This window comes from Nuphar pumila, chromosome 11 (genome assembly GCF_984573655.1).
Source record: "Nuphar pumila chromosome 11, dmNupPumi1.hap1.1, whole genome shotgun sequence".
NCBI classification, from domain to species: Eukaryota; Viridiplantae; Streptophyta; class Magnoliopsida; order Nymphaeales; family Nymphaeaceae; genus Nuphar; species Nuphar pumila.
Window position 1 is genome coordinate 109014284 of NC_143259.1, and position 22085 is coordinate 109036368.

The window sequence follows — 22085 nt, forward strand, 5'->3', positions numbered from 1 at the left end:
CCACCACCACCCATAATCACCCATCTCCCAAAAAATCGTGTTGGAGAAGCTCCACCACTATCTTCTCCTCTATCTCATTTTTTTAAAGATTTTTCATTTTATTTTTCTCATGCTACCCAAACAAGTGAAAAATGTTCATTTTAGAAAAGATATCATATCAAAACTTCTCGTAGGTAATTTTTTTTCCTAGGAGAGTTTTTCTTGCTTCCAAACATGTTGAGATTTATGAAAATCTCATGAAAATTGATCTGAAAGTTAAAAACTATAATTTATCATGATTTTTTCATCGAAAACATAAATATTGCATTTTAAACATGATATTTATGTTTTTATTGGTTATTTATCATAATAAATTCATGTGTTTTAATTTTTTATTCATAAATTTTTTTTATATTGCCAAAATTTTGCCAAAAAATGAGATTTACAATAAATTTTAATTTTCTATGAGTTTTCAGCCGAGATTTTGCCATTTTTACTTTTGTCACTATGATTCCATCGCGTTCATAGTCAGAAATTGTTTCCAAAAACGATACCATGTCAGCATCTAGTCCAATTGGATTTGGCAGAGAACAACATTCTATGAATAAAAGATATAATTCTTATTTTTGAATTTTTATATCCTTTGTTATATTTTTGAATTTTTGTTAACTATATTTTTTTAATGCACGAAAAATAAACATTTTCGGTTTCTCACGAGTAAAAGGACGGCGATATTTTGCCGTTTCAAGCGCTTCGCGCTGTGACCGACGCACGAAATGCCTTCGTTCTCCTCCCATACGTCCTCTCGTCAGTGAGAGATGATGAAATCTCGCGAGATTTTGGAGCAACATGTTGTTATCATCATCACCCTCGTTCACTCTTGCCTCTGACGCCATCCTCGTCTCTCGACCTTCTCGTTGCCCGCCTTCCTCCTCCTCTTCTCTTGCCACTCTCCGACTCCAAAACAACGGCAGCAGACCACCGAGGGACCATCCCCTTCCTTGTCCACCCATCGACCAGAAAGCCATGTGGGGGAAGTTGGGCCAGAGCTTTAACTCCGCCGGCATCGCTTCCTCAGTCGGCGTCGTTCTCCGCGACCACCAGCTCGCCCTTCCCCACCTCTCCGTCCTCGACATCCGCACGATCGATTGGAAGGACCTCGAAAACCGCGGCTTCAAGGGAGTCGTCTTCGACAAGGACAACACCCTCACCGCACCTTACTCCGACTCCATCTGGCCCTCCCTCTCCGACTCCGTCGACCACTGCAAGTCCGTTTTTCAAGGGAATGTTGCGATTCTGAGCAATTCCGCAGGTACCCATTTCGTCGCGGCCATCGATTCCGGTCGATTTTTATGAGATGCGCGACTAAGAGTGCTGTTTTTTCTTTAATTCTGATGCGTGTACTCGTTTATTCGTCTAATTTGTCGTTTTTTTTTGGTGTTTTGTGGCGGAGTAGGTCTGTATCAGTATGATCCGGATGGTTCGAAGGCTAAAGCGTTGGAAAGATCGACGGGAGTTGGTGTGATAAGGCATGGCAAGTGATATTCTTGAGTACCCATTTGTTGTTTCTTGTAGTTATTGCGAGCATTTCTTTGTTGGCGATCGTTCAGTGTATCTGGAGATTGGTAACTGTGTGTCTTTGAAAGCAGCGTTTTGTCACTTTGATTGAACATTGAGAAAATGGAATGGTTTGTGTGGATTGTCTGCTCCTATTTGTAAAGGGAAATGAGATAAATAGATTTAATTGTGGTCTGCTTTAATGTGCTGGTATGACTTATCCGAGGGGAAGTTTGTGCAGTTGGTTATAGTAGATCTTAGTTGGTCCATTCCATACTCCGCATTGCGGAACTCTGAATCAGACAAAAATTATGCAACCATCTCTTCTTTGAGGAACTTCTTGTCTGCTTTCTGTTTTGATAAATAGATTTAATTGAACTTTATCAAATAGAAGCATCAAAATATTAGGTTTGTGTTACATTAATAATCAACATTGAGGGTAGATGCTTAATTTAAATCTTTTCTCTATATTACATCGATTTTTCACCTTCTAGGAGCTCGTGATTTTTCTTTCTATTTGATTTGCATTGGTTATGGTTATCAGCCTATAATTCTTATGCAATCCAAGTTAATCAAGATTAATATATCAAGAGGCTGAAATTTTAAATTCACTATGCACATAAAGTCGTGTAGTTAAAGCCTAATCTCCAAGACTTGAAAAATTCTAAAACCAATGACCAGCTTCCATCATATTCTTATTTCCATTCTTCGGACTCCAGTTTTCAAAACTATTAGTTGCATGTCACTTTGGCAGTGGATTAGTACATGCTGAAGGATGCCCTTTTTTTTCTCTTCTTATGCTAGCTTTGGCTGGAAAGTTCACTTTATTCAATTGAAAATCTGGTAAGGGCATGACTACTTATATGAAATGTAGGTTGATCTTGGTCATCACGTTATGTGTGTAATAGATTCTCTTGGTTGTTGAAACTTTTGAAACCCTGAAGCTGGAGCTTATGAACCATAGATGCCATTTAGTCTTGTCAAAGAAGGACGAGTGGAGACAATGTTCTAATATGCTTATAGACTTAGTTTGAAGACTCAAAGATATCTTTTCAAGTTCGACATGTAAATAGACATGCCATGCTCTAGGTTTCATGAGAATTTTCTACAGTTCATTTTTCTGTGACTTTTGCTTCTTGGTATCATAAGGTTATTGCCTATGTCACATAGGCCAGGTACAGAACACAATTGGTTCAATATGCAGGTTTTATATTTGTATGTGTACCTATACTTGACCCTTTATCTGTACCAACCACCATCAGTATAGAGGTTTTTTTTTGGTGAATTATCTTATTCGATGTGTAAGAGCTTGCTTAGTTGGTCTGGCCCTATTAACCTAGAGTTTGTTGACCTAGGATCGGCTCATCCATGCGACACTTAAACAAGGTGTCCATCATTATAAAACAAAATGTTGCATTATTCCTTTTCCTCCAAGAAAACAAAAAGGTTGCATTCTTCCTGTTCTTGTAGTACAATGGTACAAAAACTTGACATTCCAATCCTGTCTTGGCAAAAGGCTTATTCATTTTAAATAACAGGAACAAAGAAGCCTGCAGGTTCAGCTGAAGATATAGAGAAGTACTTCGGGTACAATGCATCTTTCCTGGTCATGGTAGGAAAATGTAGTGATACTATTATCATTTGTTTGCTTTTAACTTGAGATCATAATATATTAATATGTTTAATTATTGCAGGTTGGTGACCGTGTTTTCACGGACATTGTGTATGGAAACAGAAATGGTTTTTTAACCATCTTAACAGAACCATTAACATTAACTGAAGAGCCTAATGTTGTCAAGCAGGTGCGTCTTCGGGACTTTTGTTTATTACTTTTATATGGCAGGCCATCATTTCGTTTCAGTGATACTTTTTATTTATGAAGGATATAGATGAATAGAGTTCAGTCTCAAGTTCTCAACCTTAATTAAGGGGACAAGTCTGCTTTTATACAACAACAACAACAACAACAACAACAACAACAACAACAACGCCTTCATCCCAAACATTTGGGGTCGGCGATATGAACCAAAAAGAAAATCATTTTGGGTCCTCTACATGAATCCTTCTCCTCCACTCATTTCTATCCAATGTCATGTCCTCGGTGAGGTTCAAAGCATTCATATCCTTTCTTATCATCTCCATCCAAGTCTTCTTAGGCCTACCCCGACCTCTTTTAGCTAATATATTTTCCCATTTCTCCATTCTTCTAACCGGAGCATCATTAGGCCTTCGCCGAATATGCCCAAACCATCGTAAACGATTCTCACTCATCTTATTTTCAATGGATGCAACGCCTACCTTCTTACGTATTTCCTCGTTCCGAATCTTATCTTTTAGTGTCTTTCCACACATCCATCGAAGCATACGCATCTCAGTTACACTCATTTTTTGAAAATGATGTCTCTTGGCAGCCCAACATTCCGTACCATACAGTAAAGCGGGTCTAATTGTCATCCTATAAAACTTTCCCTTCAACCGCAATGGCATTCTACGATCGCACAACACTCCAGTTGCACTTTTCCATTTCATCCACCCAACCTTAATCCTATGATTTACATCTTCATCAATTTCTCCATTCTTTTGAATGATAGATCTTAAATATTTGAAACAACCATCCACCGCTATTTCTTGCTCACCAAGCTTCACTACACTCTCATCACTACTTCGTTGCTTACTAAACCGACATTCCATATATTCTGTCTTACTCTTACTCAACGTAAAACCTCTTGCTTCCAAAGTCTGTCTCCATAATTCTAACTTAGCATTAACCCCAGCTCTAGACTCATCAATCAAAACAATATCATTAGCAAATAACATACACCATGGCACATTTTCTTGAATTGATCTCATAAGTTCATCTATCACTATAGCTAAAAGGAAAGGGCTTAATGTAGATCCTTGATGTAACCCAACCGTTATAGGAAAATTGTTTGTCACCCCTCCACAAGTGCGGACATTGGTTACTACTCTTTCGTATATATCTTTAATTATACTAATGTACTTGAGAGAGATACCTTTCTTCATCATTGTCCACCAGAGAACATCCTTAGGTACTCTATCGTATGCCTTCTCCAAATCAATAAAAACCATATGCAAATCTTTGTTCCCCTCTCTATATCTCTCAATAAGTTGTCTAAGAAGATGTATAGCTTCCATAGTTGATCTTCCAGGCATAAAACCAAATTGATTCTCCGATATCATGTCAACCTTCCTCAACCTATACTCAATCACCCTCTCCCAAAGTTTCATAGTATGACTCATGAGTTTTATACCATGATAGTTTGTGCAATCTTGTATATCACCCTTATTCTTATAGAGAGGCACCAAAGTACTCTTCCTCCACTCATTAGGCATCTTATTTGTCCGCCAAATCTTGTTAAAAAGATTTTCCAACCATACTAAACCTTTCTCTCCCAAGCATTTCCAAGCCTCGATAGGTATACCATCCGGGCCAACTGCCTTTCTGGATTGCATTTTCTTCAAAGCCTCTGCAATTTCTTTCTTTTGAATCTTGCGCATGAAGTCACGATTTATCTCATGAAAAGGAATGGAAAAGTCTTCAAGATCCTGGGCATGTCTTCCATTAAATAGCTTATCAAAATAATCTTTCCATCTCTCCTTAATCTCCTCATATTTAACTAAAACCCTTTGCGTTGCATCTTTGATACATCTAACCATACCTAGATCCCTCGATTTTATATCTCTCATCTTTGCAAGCCTATAAATATCCTTTTCGCCCTCCTTGGTATCCAACTTGTCATAGACCTCCTTATATACCTTATCCCTCGCGTTTCAAACTACTTTTTTAGCTTCCTTCTTTGCTACCATATACTTCTCCAAATTCTCATTATCACGACTCTTACTTAGATTTTTATAACACTCTCTTTTAACCTTAATAGCTAATTTGACATCTTCTTTCCACCATGGTGTATCCTTACCTAGCGGTGCACCGCCTTTAGACTCACCCAAAACCTCCTTCGCCACCTTTCGCATGCAACCCGCTATCTTATTGCACATTGATTTTGCATCCTCTTCGAGACACCAATTAGCTTCCTTAGCTACCTGTTCTACAAACATTCCTTGTTTAACTCCTTTCAGTGCCCACCACTTAATTCTACGATCTATCCTATGTCTATCCCTTTTGTGACATTTTCTAATTTTAAGATCTAAAATTAAGACTCTATGCTGTGTAGCTACACTTTCTCCCGGTATAACCTTACAATCGATGCAACAACCCCTATTTCTCTTTCTAAGTAGGAAAAAATCTATCTGACTTTTATTAACCCCACTTTTAAATGTTACTAGGTGAGACTCCCTCTTCCTAAACCACGTGTTGGCTAAGATTAAATCATAGGACAAACCAAAATCTAAAATCCTTTCTCCACTTTCGTTTCTTTTTCCTATACCATAGCCTCCATGGATACTCTCAAATCAATCCCTACTAATGCCTACATGTCCATTAAGGTCTCCGCCGCTGAAAATCTTTTCTCCATGAGATATCCCTTGTACTACTCCGTCTAAATCTTCCCAAAATTGACGCTTAATGAAATCATCTAAACCGACTTGAGGTGCATAAATACTAATAAAATTAATAATATCCGTACCTACTGTTGAGAATAGGTGGTTTTAAGTTTAAGTCTTCTTAGATTAGAGGTTATTTGAAATTTTAATTTAAGGATGGACTTAGATGTAATTTATTCTTTTTGGCCTCTCTCTATTTAACATTGAGAGGAGCCCTAATAACAGGTTAACGAGTTCTATTATTGTGCAGCCGTCCCTCTCTCTCTCTCTCCCCCCCCCTCTCTCTCTACCTAGGTTTCAGTGCATCTCGTCTATTCTTGAACATGGTATCAGAGCTTACGATCTCAGGAGCGTGATCGATCGTGATCAATCTGCAATCGATCTACACCAACGAGGAAAAAAAAATATTGGAACCAGGTGTGTATTTTTTTTTTCGTGAGATTTGATGACAGATCTGGCCCAGATCTGTTATCAGATCTAAGGGGCATCGTGGGTGTGTGCCTTCAGGTCTGGCAGCCGTAACCCTTGAGCCCTTGAGGTCCACCTGCCGTGATTTTTTGGGTTTGGCAGCTGATAACAGATTTTAGGTGCTGCTATTTGTGATCGAGATGTGCTGTTGCCGTGATTTTTTATCGTGTCCCTTGAAGAAACGAGCTTCCTTTTTTAGCTGTCGTGATTTACATCATGTGTCAATATGGTTTCAGTAGCAGCTGTCGTGATTTACAACTGTCGTGATTTCAGCATCTGTCGTGATTTCAACATCTGCCATGATTCCCTACTGGGTCGTGATATTTTTTTTCCATGCTTTCGTGATTTGTTTTTTCATGCTGTGGAAAGAAGCATGTTAGTTTCAGTTGTGCTCATGTCGTGGAAGCAGCAAGCGTGAGTCTATGCTGTGTTGAAAATTATCCTGTTTGTGTGGAAAATTTTTATGACTGTCGTTGCAAGCGTGTTTCTCTGCTGTGTTGAAAGATGTCTTGTTTATGTGAAAGTTTTTTTTGATTGTTGTGGGATTCTGTGTTGAGTATAGATGCTGGTCGTCGGTTCTGGCTGATGCGTGATTGTCACACACGCTATTTTATGTGCTGCTTGAAGCCTGTCAAGATTTTATCTCTGGTGTGGCTGCTGGGATTATAAAACCTGCTATTCAAGTGGGTAAATCAGATTTTTTTTGGCTGAAATATAATTAAATATTCAGTATGGGTGAAACTTCGAAATGTGATTCCAAAATTGAACATATTGGAGAGTATAAGGCTTTTGCCAATCCCTTCTCGTACGACTCTTCTGTAAGGTTGAATGAAACTAACTATGCCAGGTGGTCCAGAACTTTCATGATGTCGGTGTCTGGACATCGTAGAAAACATATTTTGTTGGAAGACGAACCCAATGAAAAGGTGGGAAAATACGTTACTTGGGATGAAGATAATGACATAGTTATGTCATGGATCATGAATAGTGTCGAAACCCATATTGTAGATGGTTTAATTTACTATAATACAGCCAAACAGATGTGGGACAATCTTCGAGATACGTATTCACAAGAGACTAATGTGAGTCGTATCCTGCAAGTCGAACAAGAGATATATAATTTACAGCAGGGAGATCAGATCTTGGCCCAGTACTATGCATCAGTAAAAGCTGCGTTTGAAAGACTCAATGCTCACAGGCCTCTTTGTTATTCGAAGCAGAAGGATCATCAAGAACAGACTATGGTTGCTCGATTTCTTACAGGCTTATCTTCAGAATTCTCTGTTGCAAAAGTCCAAATGTTGACTGGATAAGATGTACCTACTCTTGCTGATGCATACAATCGCCTGAGTAGACTTGCGATATCTCTTCCACAATCACAGCTTGTAACCCAGTCATCTGCTCTAGTTGTCTCCTCTGGTTATGGGCGTGAAAATATTCAGAATATCAGAGGACGAGGTCGTGGACGAGGTATGGGAGGCAGAGGAAAGCTTCAATGTACATTCTGTGGAAAATCTGGACATTTAGAAGATCGTTGCTGGGATAAACATGGTCGACCAACCTCTTCTTCTTCAAAGTCATATGCTTCTAAAGCAAATGTTACTACTCTCGAGGCAACAAATGTACATGATAATATTTCTGCAAGTGACAGTATCACCCTCAGTCGTGCTGAATATGATGAGCTGATAGCTCTTCGCCCTTTGAGTTCCACTCCTCTTGTAGCTGGTGTTGCCTACTCAACATGAAATCATCTTCATCCGACTAACAGTAAGTGGATTATTGACTCTGGTGCATCCAGACACTTGTGTGAAAATTCACTCGTTTTTTCAGATCTAAAGGATATTACTGTTCATCGAGGAGTCTCATTAGTCGATGGGAGTTCCTCCCCGGTTGTTGGTCATGGAAATATTTCTATATCCTCTTCCTTACAGTTGAAAAATGTTCTTCATGCTCCAAACTTTCCTCAAAGTTTACTCTCTGTTAGTTGCCTTATAAAAGAATAAAATTGTAGAGTAATATTTGATCCGATGGGTTGTCATTTTCAAGATTTGCTGACGGGGAAGAAGATTGGTGGAGGCTATGAAGAAAATGGAGTCTACTACCTACATCATCCAGTGGGTAATGTCCATGCTGCAGTGGAACACTTATTCAGTCCTGTTCAGTGGCATCGTCGTCTTGGTCATCCTTTATTGTCAAAGCTTCGTTCGGTCTTTCCTCAAATTCCTTCCACTACATCATTTCAGTGTGAAGCATGTCAGCTGGGCAAGCATCATCGAAGTTCGTTCCCTTCGAGTCAGAGTCAGTCTAGTAATAAAGTTTTTGAACTTCTTCATGCAGATGTATGGGGTCCTAGTAAGATTCCTACTAGGACTCAGTGTCGATACTATCTTGTTATTGTTGATGATTTCTCTAAGTTGTCATGGGTGTTTTTAATAAAGGAACGATCTGAAGTTCCAAGTATTATCAAATCCTTAATTCTTGAAATAAAAACTCAGTTTGAATCTATTGTCAAGATTGTTCGCACTGATAATGCTCTTGAGTTTAAATCAAAAGTTCTGTTACAATTTTACCAAGATCATGGCATTCAACCCCAAACTTCCTGTGCCTATTCATCTCAACAAAATGGGGTGGCTAAGCAAAAACATCGGCACCTACTTGATGTTGCCCGAACCATTATGATTCAATCTAATGTTCCTGCGTTATACTGGGGTGATGCGATTACCACTGCTTGTTATCTGATCAACCACATGCCTTCATCTTCTGTGGGTGATCAAATTTCATTATATATCCTAAAACCTAATGCCCCACTCTTCTCTTTCTTGCCAAAAATATTTGGATGTGTTTGTTTTGTACACAAACTTGGCCCTGACCGTGATAAACTAGCTGCTCAAGCTACAAAATGCATATTTATAGGTTATCCCAAAAATCAAAAGGGATATCGATGTTATGATCCTATTTCTAGTCAAGAGTATGTCAGTGCAGATGTATCTTTCTTGGAATCCACTCCATATTACTCTAGTACCGGTTCCCCGCTGCAGGTTGATCCAGTTGAGTCTTTTCCATTACCTATACCTCCTTTTCCTTTGGAATCTGTGCCCTCATTATCGAACCAAACTTCATCCTCTTCCAGATTTAATAATCCTCCATTGGTACATGTGCGTAGAGCTCCACCTCCGCCAGTGCCTTCATCTTCTTCTTCCCCTGAGGTAAGTTCTACTGACAATAGTGATCTTCATGATGATGATAACATGCCTATTGCTCTACGCAAGGGGACACGACAATGTACCTTATATCCCATATCTCATTTTGTCTCCGATGCCAGAATTGGAAATCAGATGAAAACTTTTATTTCAGCCTTATCTGCTGAAACCATGGTTGCCAGTTGAGGAAGCGGGAGCGGGAAGCGATACGGGAAGCGGGAAGCGAGGCACTTTCAAAATTTTAGGAAGCGGGAAAGCGTGGGACCACTTAGGAGCGATTCGGGAAGTGTCTCGGAAGCGACCTAGGAAGCGTCTCGTAAGCGTCTCGGAAGCGAGGGGGAAGCGAAAAAAATAAAAATAAAAAATAAAAAATACAAAAAAATTGAAAAAATAGGGGAAGCGAGGGGGAAGCGTGATGGGAAGCACACTTCCCATTAAAGGGAAGCGCGTCCCCCATTAAAGGAAAACGCGTCCCCCATTAAAGGGAAGCACGCTTCCCAAAAAAGGGGGACGCTTCCCCCCATGCTTCGGAAGCGCGACGTTTCGCGCTTCCGAAGCGCACTTCGGGGAAGCGCGCTTCCCCTTTTAGCTAGGCGCTTCCGGTAACCCTGGCTGAAACTATTCCTCTGAACTATCAACAGGCAGAGCTTGATAACCGCTGGAAGCTGGCTATGCAAGAAGAAATGGATGCTTTAGTATCTCAGCATACATGGGATCTAGTTGATTCCTCAGCAGATGCTGACATTGTTGGATGTAAATGGGTATATACAATAAAGTACAAATCTGATGGTTCTATTGAAAGGTACAAGGCCAGATTAGTAGCAAAAGGATATACTCAGACATATGGTATTGATTTCTTTGAAACCTTTTCTCCTGTTGCACGGATGGGTACCATTCGTCTTGTTCTCTCAGTAGCTGTTCAACATGGTTGGAGCTTGTGCCAATTAGATGTGAAAAATGCATTTCTATATGGGGATCTATCTGAGACCGTTTACATGCAACAACCTCCAGGTTTCGAGGTTGAGGGGGAGTGTCAGAAGGTGTGTAGATTGAGAAAGGCGATTTATGGCTTGAAACAAAGTCCTCGTGCATGGTTTCAAAAGTTGTTTGAAGTGATGTCACGCTTTGACTTTAATAGGTCAGCGGCAGATCATACACTATTTATCAAGAAAACTAACTCAGGCATAGTTGTTATGGTGGTATATGTGGATGACATCATTCTTACAGGAGATGATGTGAAAGCTATTGAAGCCACAAAGGCTCATCTTCAAAAACACTTTGTTACAAAAGACCTTGGTTCACTTAGATATTTTCTGGGTATAGAAGTTGCCAGGAGCCGTGAAGGGATGGTTTTGTCTCAACAAAAGTATGTTCTTGACTTATTAAAGGAAACAGGAATGTTGGGAGCCAAACCAGCAAATATTCCCATGGACCATAAAGTTCAGTTGTTTGAAGAAGGGTCAAAACCGGTTGATAGCAAAAGTTATCGCTCCCTAGTAGGGAAGCTACTGTATGTAACTGTGACCAGGCCGGATATTGCTTTAGCAGTAAGCAAAGTTAGCCAGTTTATGGACAAACCAACTGAGGTACACTAGAATGCAACTATAATGATTCTCAGATATCTAAAATCTTCTCCTGGAAAGGGGTTATTGTTCAGGAAAGGTGGAACTCTGGAGATAGTGGCCTATTCTGATGCTGACTATGCAGGATCTATAGTGGATAGAAAATCTACCATAGGATTCTGTGTGTTTCTGAGAGAACTTGATTTATTGGAGAAGTAAGAAACAAAATGTGGTTTCTAGGTCGAGTGCAGAATCAGAATATCGGGCTATGGCCCAAACAACTGCTGAATTGATGTGGGTTCGTACTGTTCTTCATGATCTTCAGGTGAAGGTTTCCTCTCCTATGACCATGATGTGTGATAACAAGGCTGCAACATATATAGCGAACAATCCTGTCTTTCATGAGAGAACAAAGCATATTGAGGTTGATTGCCACTATGTAAGAGATATGGTTCAAGCTGGTCATATCACTACCAAATATCTAAAGTCGGAAGACCAAGTTGCAGATATGTTTACAAAGCCTCTTGCTAGACCAAATTTCTCAAAATGTTGTGACAAGCTGAGCATGATTGATATCTATGCTCCAGCTTGAGGGGGAGTGTTGAGAATAGGTGGTTTTAAGTTTAAGTCTTCTTAGATTAGAGGTTATTTGAAATTTTAATTTAAGGATGGACTTAGATGTAATTTATTCTTTTTGGCCTCTCTCTATTTAACATAGAGAGTAACCTTAATAACATGTTAACGAGTTCTATTATTGTGCAACCGTCCCTCTCTCTCTCTCTCTCCACCTAGGTTTCGGTGCATCTCGTCTATTCTTGAACACCTACTACTAATTTAATAAGTATAATCCTATCCCCCTTCCTACAGACCTCAACTACATTATCTATAAACTCACGACTAATAACAATCCCAACTCCATTCCTATTCCTATATATTCCTGAATACCAAATCTTATATCCCCAAGGTTGTATCACTTTTGCTTTCTCACCTACCCATTTGGTCTCTTGTAAACATAAAATATCAATCTTTCTCCTACAGATAACATCTACTGACTCTACCAACTTACCAGTTAAAGACCCTATGTTCCAAGTGGCTAACCTAATTGTATGGTCTTGAACCATGGTTGCCAGTTGAGGAAGCGGGAGCGGGAAGCGATACGGGAAGCGGGAGCGGGAAGCGAGGCACTTTCAAAATTTTAGGAAGCGGGGGACCACTTAGGAGCGATTCGGGAAGTGTCTCGGAAGCGACCTAGGAAGCGTCTCGGAAGCGACATAGGAAGCGTCTCGGAAGCGAGGGGGAAGCGAAAAAAATAAAAATAAAAAAATAAAAAATACAAAAAAATTGAAAAAAACAGGGGAAGCGTGGGGGAAGCGAGGGGGAAGCGTGGGGGAAGCGAGGGGGAAGCGCGCTTCCCATTAAAGGGAAGCGCGTCCCCCATTAAAGGGAAACACGTCCCCCATTAAAGGGAAGCGCGCTTCCCAAAAAAGGGGGACGCGCTTCCCAAAAAAGGGGGACGCTTCCCCCCACGCTTCGGAAGCGCGACGTTCCGCGCTTCCGAAGCGCGCTTCGGGGAAGCGCGACGTTCCGCGCTTCCGAAGCGCGCTTCGGGGAAGCGCGCTTCCCCTTTTAGCTAGGCGCTTCCGGTAACTCTGTCTTGAACTATCTTTTTTACCCTCACCCGTTCAACAAAGTGCGGGAACCCTTGCCTATTTGACCCCACCCCCGGGCGCCGGTTAGACGCATCGCTTCTGGGCAATGTCCTAGCTACCCTTGCCCACTTATCACTGCCTCCGGGCCTGTAGAGTACAGAGCGTGGCTTAGTAGGGACTGCCCCAACAAGTCTGCTTTTATAGAATTGATAATTTAATATTAGTCATCTTATGTAGTAGGTCATACAAAATATATGTTTAAGTAGATAAGCATATGAATTTCCCTAAAGACTAAGATCCAAAAGATGAAAAATGTGTATATTCAAAATAATGTTCTGCTGATGATAACCAATATTATAAAATGCATATTTCATTATAAGGTATATCAAAAGGTCTAAGATACAAATTCACAGTACCATATTGTCATATGTGCCGAAAAATAAATAAAAGGAAAAAAAGATGTCGGTTAGAACTTGCCGGAGTTGGTACTGCGGTGAGCTTCCCCTTGGTTGCCCTTCCTTCTAATTGCAAGCCAAATAGGGACTCACTGGCATGGACCAAAACAGATTGTATGACAATTTGTGTCAAGTGTTTGGAGGGACTTCAACTATAGGAAATAATATGTATGGGGCTGGGGATGAAAAAGAGTCCGATGTACACGACAACATGTAGAAATGATGATAATTGCTATTATCCTGTTATGGATGAAGATTTATTTCAAATTCCAATGGTGGAGAGGATGTTGAGGGTTTAAACGATATTAATAAATTCTCGTCGTACATGCCACAACATGAGACCCCAATGACTACATCTTCAACAACTTGTCCATCTGCTTCAACTTCATCTGCTCTAGGCTCTAGCACCATCGAGGAAGAAGACCCCTAAATTTGCAAAGAAGAAAAAGAAAAGGGGAACCGACGAATTCATTGATGTGATGGCTAATGTTGGTCAGTATTTCCAAAATCTTGTTAAGGAGAGTAAGGTGCTATTATTCATTGAACGTTGTGTGCCATTCTTGGAAAGAATGACATTCAGTGATGAAACATATTGCTGGGCTTTTCAGCTGCTATTCGACGACACAAATGCACATGCCTTTTTGACACTGCCTAAAATGAGGCAAGTTGGATGGATATTGAAGATGTCCTAGTTTTTTGATTTGATGGGATTTATGGGTAGTGGATGGGGATAGGAGGTAGATTGAAAAGCATATAGGTGAACAAATTACTTTAGTATTTTGGGATTTGTATTACGATGTTGTATGCCTTGGATGCTTTTATGGTATTTTGTGTTGCTACTAGTACAATGTTGTAAGCCTTAGGGTATTATGCTCTTATAGTTGTTAACATGTTTGTTCCTTTCATAATGTGCTTGTTAATTTACTTGTCTTTATTGTTTTTATGGTTATTAATGTCTAATTTATCGTAGTTATTCATCTTCTGATAAAAATGGGCGATGATTTTGATGAAATGGTAATGAGAGCTGCATGGACGATCATGTCAATTGTAGTAATCATTTCTACATTTGTATTTAAAAGATGATTCATTAGAAGTCATGTCCGTGATTCAGTTCAAAGTAGAAGACATTTTGTGTGACTGTCTTCAAGGACATCCTAGAAATAACTTTGATCTATTGTGAATGAAGCCAGGGGCATTTGAACATCTTGTTACTGTATTAAAAAATCTAGCATTGTTGCGTGACTCAGGGTTTGTGAGAATGAATAAAGTGGTCATTTTTCTGATAACATTGGGTTATAATGAAAGAAACCATTCACTACAGTCTCTAGCCCCACCTTCGGCATCCCCCTCCTTGCGCTTAAGGTAATGACTTCGGACATGGCCAGCTCCATAGTGTGACAGCCACTATACTAACAAGCCTATTTAATAAGTGAGGTGGGTATCAAGCAAGAGGTTTCTTGCTGGCGAAACATATTCAATAACCTGCCCAATGAAGCTAATATTTCAACATTCAGGAGAAACAATTAGCACATAATTCAATTTAATATTAGATGCTATATGCGAACTTGCAAAAGATTATGTGAAACTGCCAAACAATGAGATTCTTGCAAAGATCAAAGGCGACCGACTTTTTTATCTTTTTTTAAAGAAACATGTACATGTTAGAAATTTTTAGTATGTTTTGTATATAATAATATGTCATAGTTATTAGTAATTTCTTTTGTTTATTATTAGGATTGTATTGGAGCAACTGATGGCACTCATATTCCATTTGTGGGTTTTAGCTAATGATCAAGTACCTTATCATGACCATTGTTTGATTATTAGATTCATTAAAAAAATATTAGCAAATCCAAAATTTGATTTAGCATCACTTTATCGAACCCAAATCTAGGCATCAATGAATCCAAATCCAATAGATCCAATTCATGAACCAATAAATCCAAATCCTGTATATCCAATCATGTATAACGTGAGAGAATGAATCTCATAGCCAAGAAAAAAAAAATCTCATTTGCTATGAGAAAAAAAGAATCTCATGCAAATGAGATTCCTTTCCTCACACTAAACAAACATGATATTTGGAATCACATGAGATGTCAAATCACATGATTTTTAATCTCATGAGATTCCAAATCTCATGCGATCCCTTTTTACTATTCTAAGACAACCAAACATACCTTAAATATTGCTGATTTTTTATATCTGAGTAGCTCTTGCAAGTTCTCGTAGAAAATATTAGCTGACAGATTGAAGGTTGTTCTACTAGAGATACTATTCTCTGTTTCAATATGTTTTTCTGTAGGATTGTCGAACCCAAGAATGTATCATTGGGCAAATGAAACTTTACTACACTCATCCAAGGAACAAACATTTATTCTAAAGATTGACTTGGTGAAGGCTTTCAACCCGCTGAGTTTGAATCTTTTTGTGTTTCATGTGAAGAGTATGGCTTTTCCACCTAAGTATATTTGTTGGATGAAGAATTTGTTGGTCTTTGATGTCATTTTGATTAGCATAACTAGCATGAGTAGTGAATCTTTCGAGAAATCTGATATGGTCCCAATTTCTTTGGACCTAGCTCCTAATCCAAACAAAGCGGACCCAATCTTGGGAGATAAAGATCCCAACCCAATGCTCTAATTAATGGATAAGGATCCAAGATCCAAACTCAATCCAACTCCCAAGGACCGAATGAAGCAAACAAATTCCAGGCCTATCTAGATCTGCTACCCGAGCTCCAACGTATGCGGCCACCTCAACCATCGTGAGGCCCATCACACATCAGCCATGCCATCTCAGCCAAGCCACCACCTCACCCTTGAAGCCACCTCGGCATAGGACCCATCCTTGTGTAAGGAGATATTGCGGAAATATAAAGAGTGCATACAAGCACATACAACAATGAATAAAAGAGACAATATCACAAGTCCACGAAGGGACAATACAAGCACAAGCCTCTAAGAAGGCAACAATATACAAAGCCTCTTATTGAAAAGAGAGAGAAGCTCTCAAAGATGAAAAATACACAAGGGGATCACCCCTATTTATACAAGAGGAAGAGGAGGAAAAAGGAGGTCCAAATGGCCTCAAAAGGAGAGCCAAAAGGGGGCTCCCATAGAGTCGTTGGGAGCCCCCAACGGTCACATTTGTGACCGTTGGGGGCTCCAACGACTCTATGGTTGGAGCCCCTTTTAGGTCCTCAAAAAAGAATAAAAAAATAAAAAGTAAAAAATACATCTATTCAAAAAAGAAAAATAGTTGTTTTCTAAAACAACTATGTGAAATTACAAAAATACCCCTATCGGGTATTGATGTAATATACAATATTTATATATATATAATAGGTACATTTTAACACCCCCCTCACACTTTACGGGGGAATGACAGAAAGTTTGCCAAGAAGAAACATGAAGCGAGGAGCCGAAAGAGCTTTAGTGAAGAAGTCCGCCAACTGATATTCTGAAGTGACATATGGCAGAGCAATAGTTCTTCGTAAAAATTCGTCACGAACATAGTGGCAATCCATTTCGATATGTTTCGTACGTTCATGAAAAGTATGATTGTTTGCAATATAGATGGCACTCTTATTGTCGCAACATAGCTTTGAAGCTTCAGTAATATCAACTCCCATGTCTTTAAGCAAACTGCGAAGCCATACAAGTTCCATTGTCGTGGTTGTCATCGCCCGGTACTCAGCTTCAGTGGATGATAGTGAAACTTTCTGCTGCTTCTTGCATCGCCAGACAATCAACGAGTCCCCTAAAAAGACACAAAAACCAGTAGTTGAGACTCGATCATTGGGATTACCTCCCCAATCTGCATCAGTATAAGCAAGAAGATTCAAAGAGGAAGAGGAGGATAGAAATAGCCATTTATTGATGGTATTCCGAATGTAGCGGATGATTCGGAGAACCACACTCATATGCACGGTTGTAGGAGCATGCTGAAATTGACTGACTGAGTGAACCACATGAGTGATATCTGGTCTGGTGATGGTCAAATAGGTAAGAGACCCAATGAGTTGTCTGTAAGGTGTGGGATCTTCCAGAAGAACCCCATCCTCTAACCGCAATTTGACATTAATAACCTCGGGAGTCTCTACCTTCTTATCATCAGAAATCCCAGACTTAGAACATATATCTGCAGCAAGCTTCATCTGTGACAAAATATATCCTCTAGGAGAATATGCAACCTCAATTCCAAGAAAATATCTGAGAAAACCTAAATCAGACATATCAAAATTATCTTTCAACATATTTTTAACATTAATAATACTACTTTGATCATTCCCAGTGATAATCATATCATCAACATAAAGCAACAAAATTACGATACTAGAACCTGCATTTTTAACAAAAAGAGCAGTGTCAGTATAACAAGAATGAAATCCTAACTTTATCATGATATCACTAAAACGATCATACCAAGCCTTAGGGGCTTGTTTAAGACCATATAATGCCTTCAAAAGCCGAAGTGTTTGACCTTGCTTAATATTTATTCCGGGTGGCGGATCCATATAAACCTCTTCACTTAAACTTCCATTTAAAAAAGCATTTTTTACGTCAAGTTGATAAATAGGCAATTTTTTGGTTGATGCGACAGCTATTAAGGTTCTAACACTAGTCATTCGAGCTACGGGAGCGAATGTTTCTTCGTAATCAATGCCATATTCTTGGGAGTATCCCTTAGCAACTAATCTGGCTTTATATCGTTCTAAAGAGCCATCGCTTTTAGTTTTAACTTTGAAGACCCAGCGACAACCAATAGGTTTTTTGTGTGAGGGTAGATCAACTATTTCCCAGGTATTGGCCTTTTTTAAAGCATTTAGTTCAACTTGCATTGCTTCAACCCAATGAGGTATAGATTTAGCTTGATTATAGTGAGCCGGTTCAAGATAAGAATGTAGAGTTATCAAACATGCCCGATAGTTGGGAGTTAAAGAATCATAGGACACAAACCTATTTGGGGGTATTGATATTCTAGAAGAATGCCTAACTTGTGGTTCCTCAGTGGATTCAGAAATTTGAGAGTATTTTTCGAGAGCACTAATAGGTTTTTCTTGATTTCTTCTTGAGTAAACATTTATATTGGCATCACTATCATGAACATTTGTATTTGAATCACTATCATTTGAGAGTGTTATGTCAAGAGGGGATACCTTATGAGTGTCATCTATGTTTTCAAGAGAATCTTCTTGTATGTCATCAATAAGATCATATAAGAATATATAATCAATCTCATTTGTCTTTTCTATTTTATCAAAACCGTTTTCTTCTTCTAGAAATGTTACATCTTTTGAAACATATTGTTTATCATTCTTAAAATCATAACATCTATACCCTTTTTTATTTTCACCATATCCAAAAAATACACATTCAATTGCTTTTGGAGATAACTTATCCCTTTTATGTAGTAGGACAAAACATTTGCAACCAAAAATACGAAGACGACTAAAATCGGGTGAAAACTTAAAGAGTTTCTCATAGGGAGAAACATTTTTTAACTTAGAAGAGGGCATTCTATTGATTAGATAGGTTAAGGTAAGAACGGCTTCCGCCCAAATTTTTTTTGGAATATTTCTAGACACAAGTAATGTTCTAGCGGTTTCTATAATGTGCCTATGTTTCCTTTCTGCTAGGCCATTTTGTTGAGGAGTCCTAGGACATGACTTTTGATGGCAAATGCCATTTTGGTTTAAATAGTTTTGGAATTCGTGAGATAAGTATTCACCACCGGAATCGGATCTTAAAATAGATATGTTACTTTGAAATTGATTTTGAACCTTTTTATGAAAATCTTTAAAAAAAGTAAATACTTCCGACTTATGACTAAGGAAATAAATCCAAACATACCGAGTAAAGTCATCAATAAACGTAACATAATATGAATAGCCCCCTTTAGACATAACCGGAGAAGGACCCCAAACATCCGAATGCACCAATTCAAAAGGCCTTGATGAAAGAAAAGTTCTAGTTGGAAATGGAATAGACTTCATTTTTCCAAAAATGCAATCTTTGCAATTAATTTCTTTTTCCTTACAAAATTTGTTTCCAAAAGGAAAGAGATACATTTTGGAATAACTTGGATGACCAAGTCTTTTATGCCAAGTTTCCATGTTTTTTTCTTGGACATAAGAACAAAAAAAGTTTGTAGGGAGATCAAGATGGTCCATATAATAGAGGTCTCCCTTTCTATGGCCTTGCCCAATCCGCTTCCCGGACCGGAGATCCTGCACAAAGCAACCATTAGATGAGAAAGATATTTCACATCCATGGTCGGCAATTTGAGAAACCGAAAAAAGGTTTAAATTTAATTTGGGAACAAATCTTACTTTTGGAACACAAAAATTTTGTGAATCTTTAAAAGAGCCAATACTTGAAATTTTCAAAAAGGTTCCATCGGCCGTAGAGACACAAGAGTCCTTTGAATTGGTGCAAACATCACTAAGTGCATTTTCATGAGGGGTCATATGAAAAGAAGCTCCGGAATCAAGGATCCAAGAATACGTACCGGGTGATGATATTGAAGCAATAGCCGCACCCGATGTGAAGGAAGAAACTTTTAGCATTTGTTGGAGAGCCATAGATATTTGTCCAAGAGTTTCTTTAATGTCATTGTTCTTGCCTTCATCTTCTTTGGTGGTGGTTTCTTCAAGAGAGGCCACTTTAGGTTTGAAGGTTCCCATAAGCTTTGGACAAGCGAGTCTAATGTGACCCGGCTCATTGCAATAATGACAAACAATCATTTTTCTTCCTCCATTGTAGTTCCCTTGTTTCCCAAAATGAGGAGGCTTATAGGTTCTAACATTGTTACCCGGTTTGGATACAGCAAGGACTTCATCAACATGCTTACTCATGCCAAGCCTTGTCTCCTCTTGAGTGATTTCGGCAATAGCATCCTCAGTAGGAAGAAAAATAGATCTATGGAGAAGTGAGGATCTCACTTGCTCAAATTCGGGACGTAGCCCAAAAAGAAATTGAAACAATCGTTCTTGTTCCATTTGTTTTTGTCTTAAATCAATATCTTCCATAGAAACCCACTTTGGCTCCAAGAGAGCCAATTCATCCCATAGTGGGTTTAGGGCACTATAGTAGTCTTGAATGCTAGAATCACCTTGCTTGGTGGTTCTAATCTTTTCTTGCTAGAAGTATGCTCTTGCAAGATCCTTTTGGGTATACATACTCCTCATAAAGGACCAAGCCTCATTGGCTCTACGAAATTTAGCTATATTAGCACATACCTTAAGCTCCACATTGTTCATAAACCACGCAAGGATTTTTGCGTGATTGCTTTCCCAATCTTCCACTTCCTTTTGATGATTTTCAATGGCCTTGAGGCGAGCATCTCCCTCAAGAGCCTTTTCTTGATCTTCTTCCATCTTCGTGAGCATAAGCTTAGGTTCCGAAACGGTCCCCATGACATAACCCCAAAGCTTCTTTCCTTTGAGATTATTATCCATTGCCGATGCCCACATCATATAATTCTTTCCATTGAGCTTTAAAGAAAGATCAATCTTTGTCTCCATGATGTTGCCAAGAAGGGAGAAGATGTTTACTAAATATGAGATACACGAACCACACCTTTCCTTCAAGAATCGAGTGGCTCTGATACCATGTAAGGAGATATTGCGGAAATATAAAGAGTGCATACAAGCACATACAACAATGAATAAAAGAGACAATATCACAAGTCCACGAAGGGACAATACAAGCACAAGCCTCTAAGAAGGCAACAATATACAAAGCCTCTTATTGAAAAGAGAGAGAAGCTCTCAAAGATGAAAAATACACAAGGGGATCACCCCTATTTATACAAGAGGAAGAGGAGGAAAAAGGAGGGCCAAATGGCCTCAAAAGGAGAGCCAAAAGGGGGCTCCCATAGAGTCGTTGGGAGCCCCCTGAAAGAATCTGAAAAGGGCTTCAAGATAGTGCGCCTTCAAGCTTTGGAGAATAGCCTTCAATCTGAAAATACAAAATAAAGAGAAGAGAGGAGAGGGGGAGAGGAGGAGGATGCCAAAATGGAAAGTAGGGCACGTTAAAAGTATCGTGACCCTCTCTTAATAAGATATATATAGGATCTAACACTACTGAACAAAATACATGAAAAATATACAGGATTACAAGTATGCCACCGCCCAAGCATGGGGAAAGCATACGCTCGGATATGGATCCAATATCGGATCCATATCCGATACAAATACAATTCTAACATCCCCCCTCAAGTTGTGCATGAGTTTTCATCATGCCCAACTTGTTCTTCAAATGCCAAAACTGTGATCCAGTGAGTCCTTTGGTGAAAAGATCAGCAACTTGTTCAGAAGTATGTATATATGCAGGGGAGATTTCCTCATCTTCTATTTTCTGACGAATGAAATGTTGATCAATCTCAATGTGCTTGGTACGACTGTGAAGTATGGGATTGAATGAAATTTTAATGGCACTTTGATTGTCAACCAGCATGGAAGATTGAGCAATAGGAAGAGATAATTCCCCAAGAAGGTGACGAAGCCAAGTAGCATCGGCAGTGCCAGCAGCCATGGCCCTATATTCAGCTTCTGTGCTGGATTTTGCAATGGCGCGTTGTCTGCGACTACTCCAACAGACAAGATTAGAATTGAGAAAGACACAATAGCCAGAAACAGATCGGCGTTCATCAAGATCGCTTCCCCAATCAGCATCAGTGTAAGTAGAG

At 39.2% G+C, this 22085-nt stretch overlaps 1 protein-coding gene across 1 annotated transcript in view; it reads left to right on the forward strand.

The window, feature by feature from the left end:
- Nucleotides 1-725: 725 nt before the first annotated feature.
- Nucleotides 726-22085, forward strand: part of LOC149822776 (phosphatidylglycerophosphate phosphatase 1, chloroplastic/mitochondrial-like) — a 31676-nt gene continuing 10316 nt past the window's right edge. The window contains exons 1-4 of the mRNA XM_089981254.1: nt 726-1291; nt 1436-1513; nt 3075-3148; nt 3231-3338. Of these exons, the coding sequence (XP_089837380.1) occupies nt 829-1291; nt 1436-1513; nt 3075-3148; nt 3231-3338 (723 nt within the window). The 5' untranslated portion in view covers nt 726-828. The remainder of the gene's footprint in view (nt 1292-1435; nt 1514-3074; nt 3149-3230; nt 3339-22085) is intronic.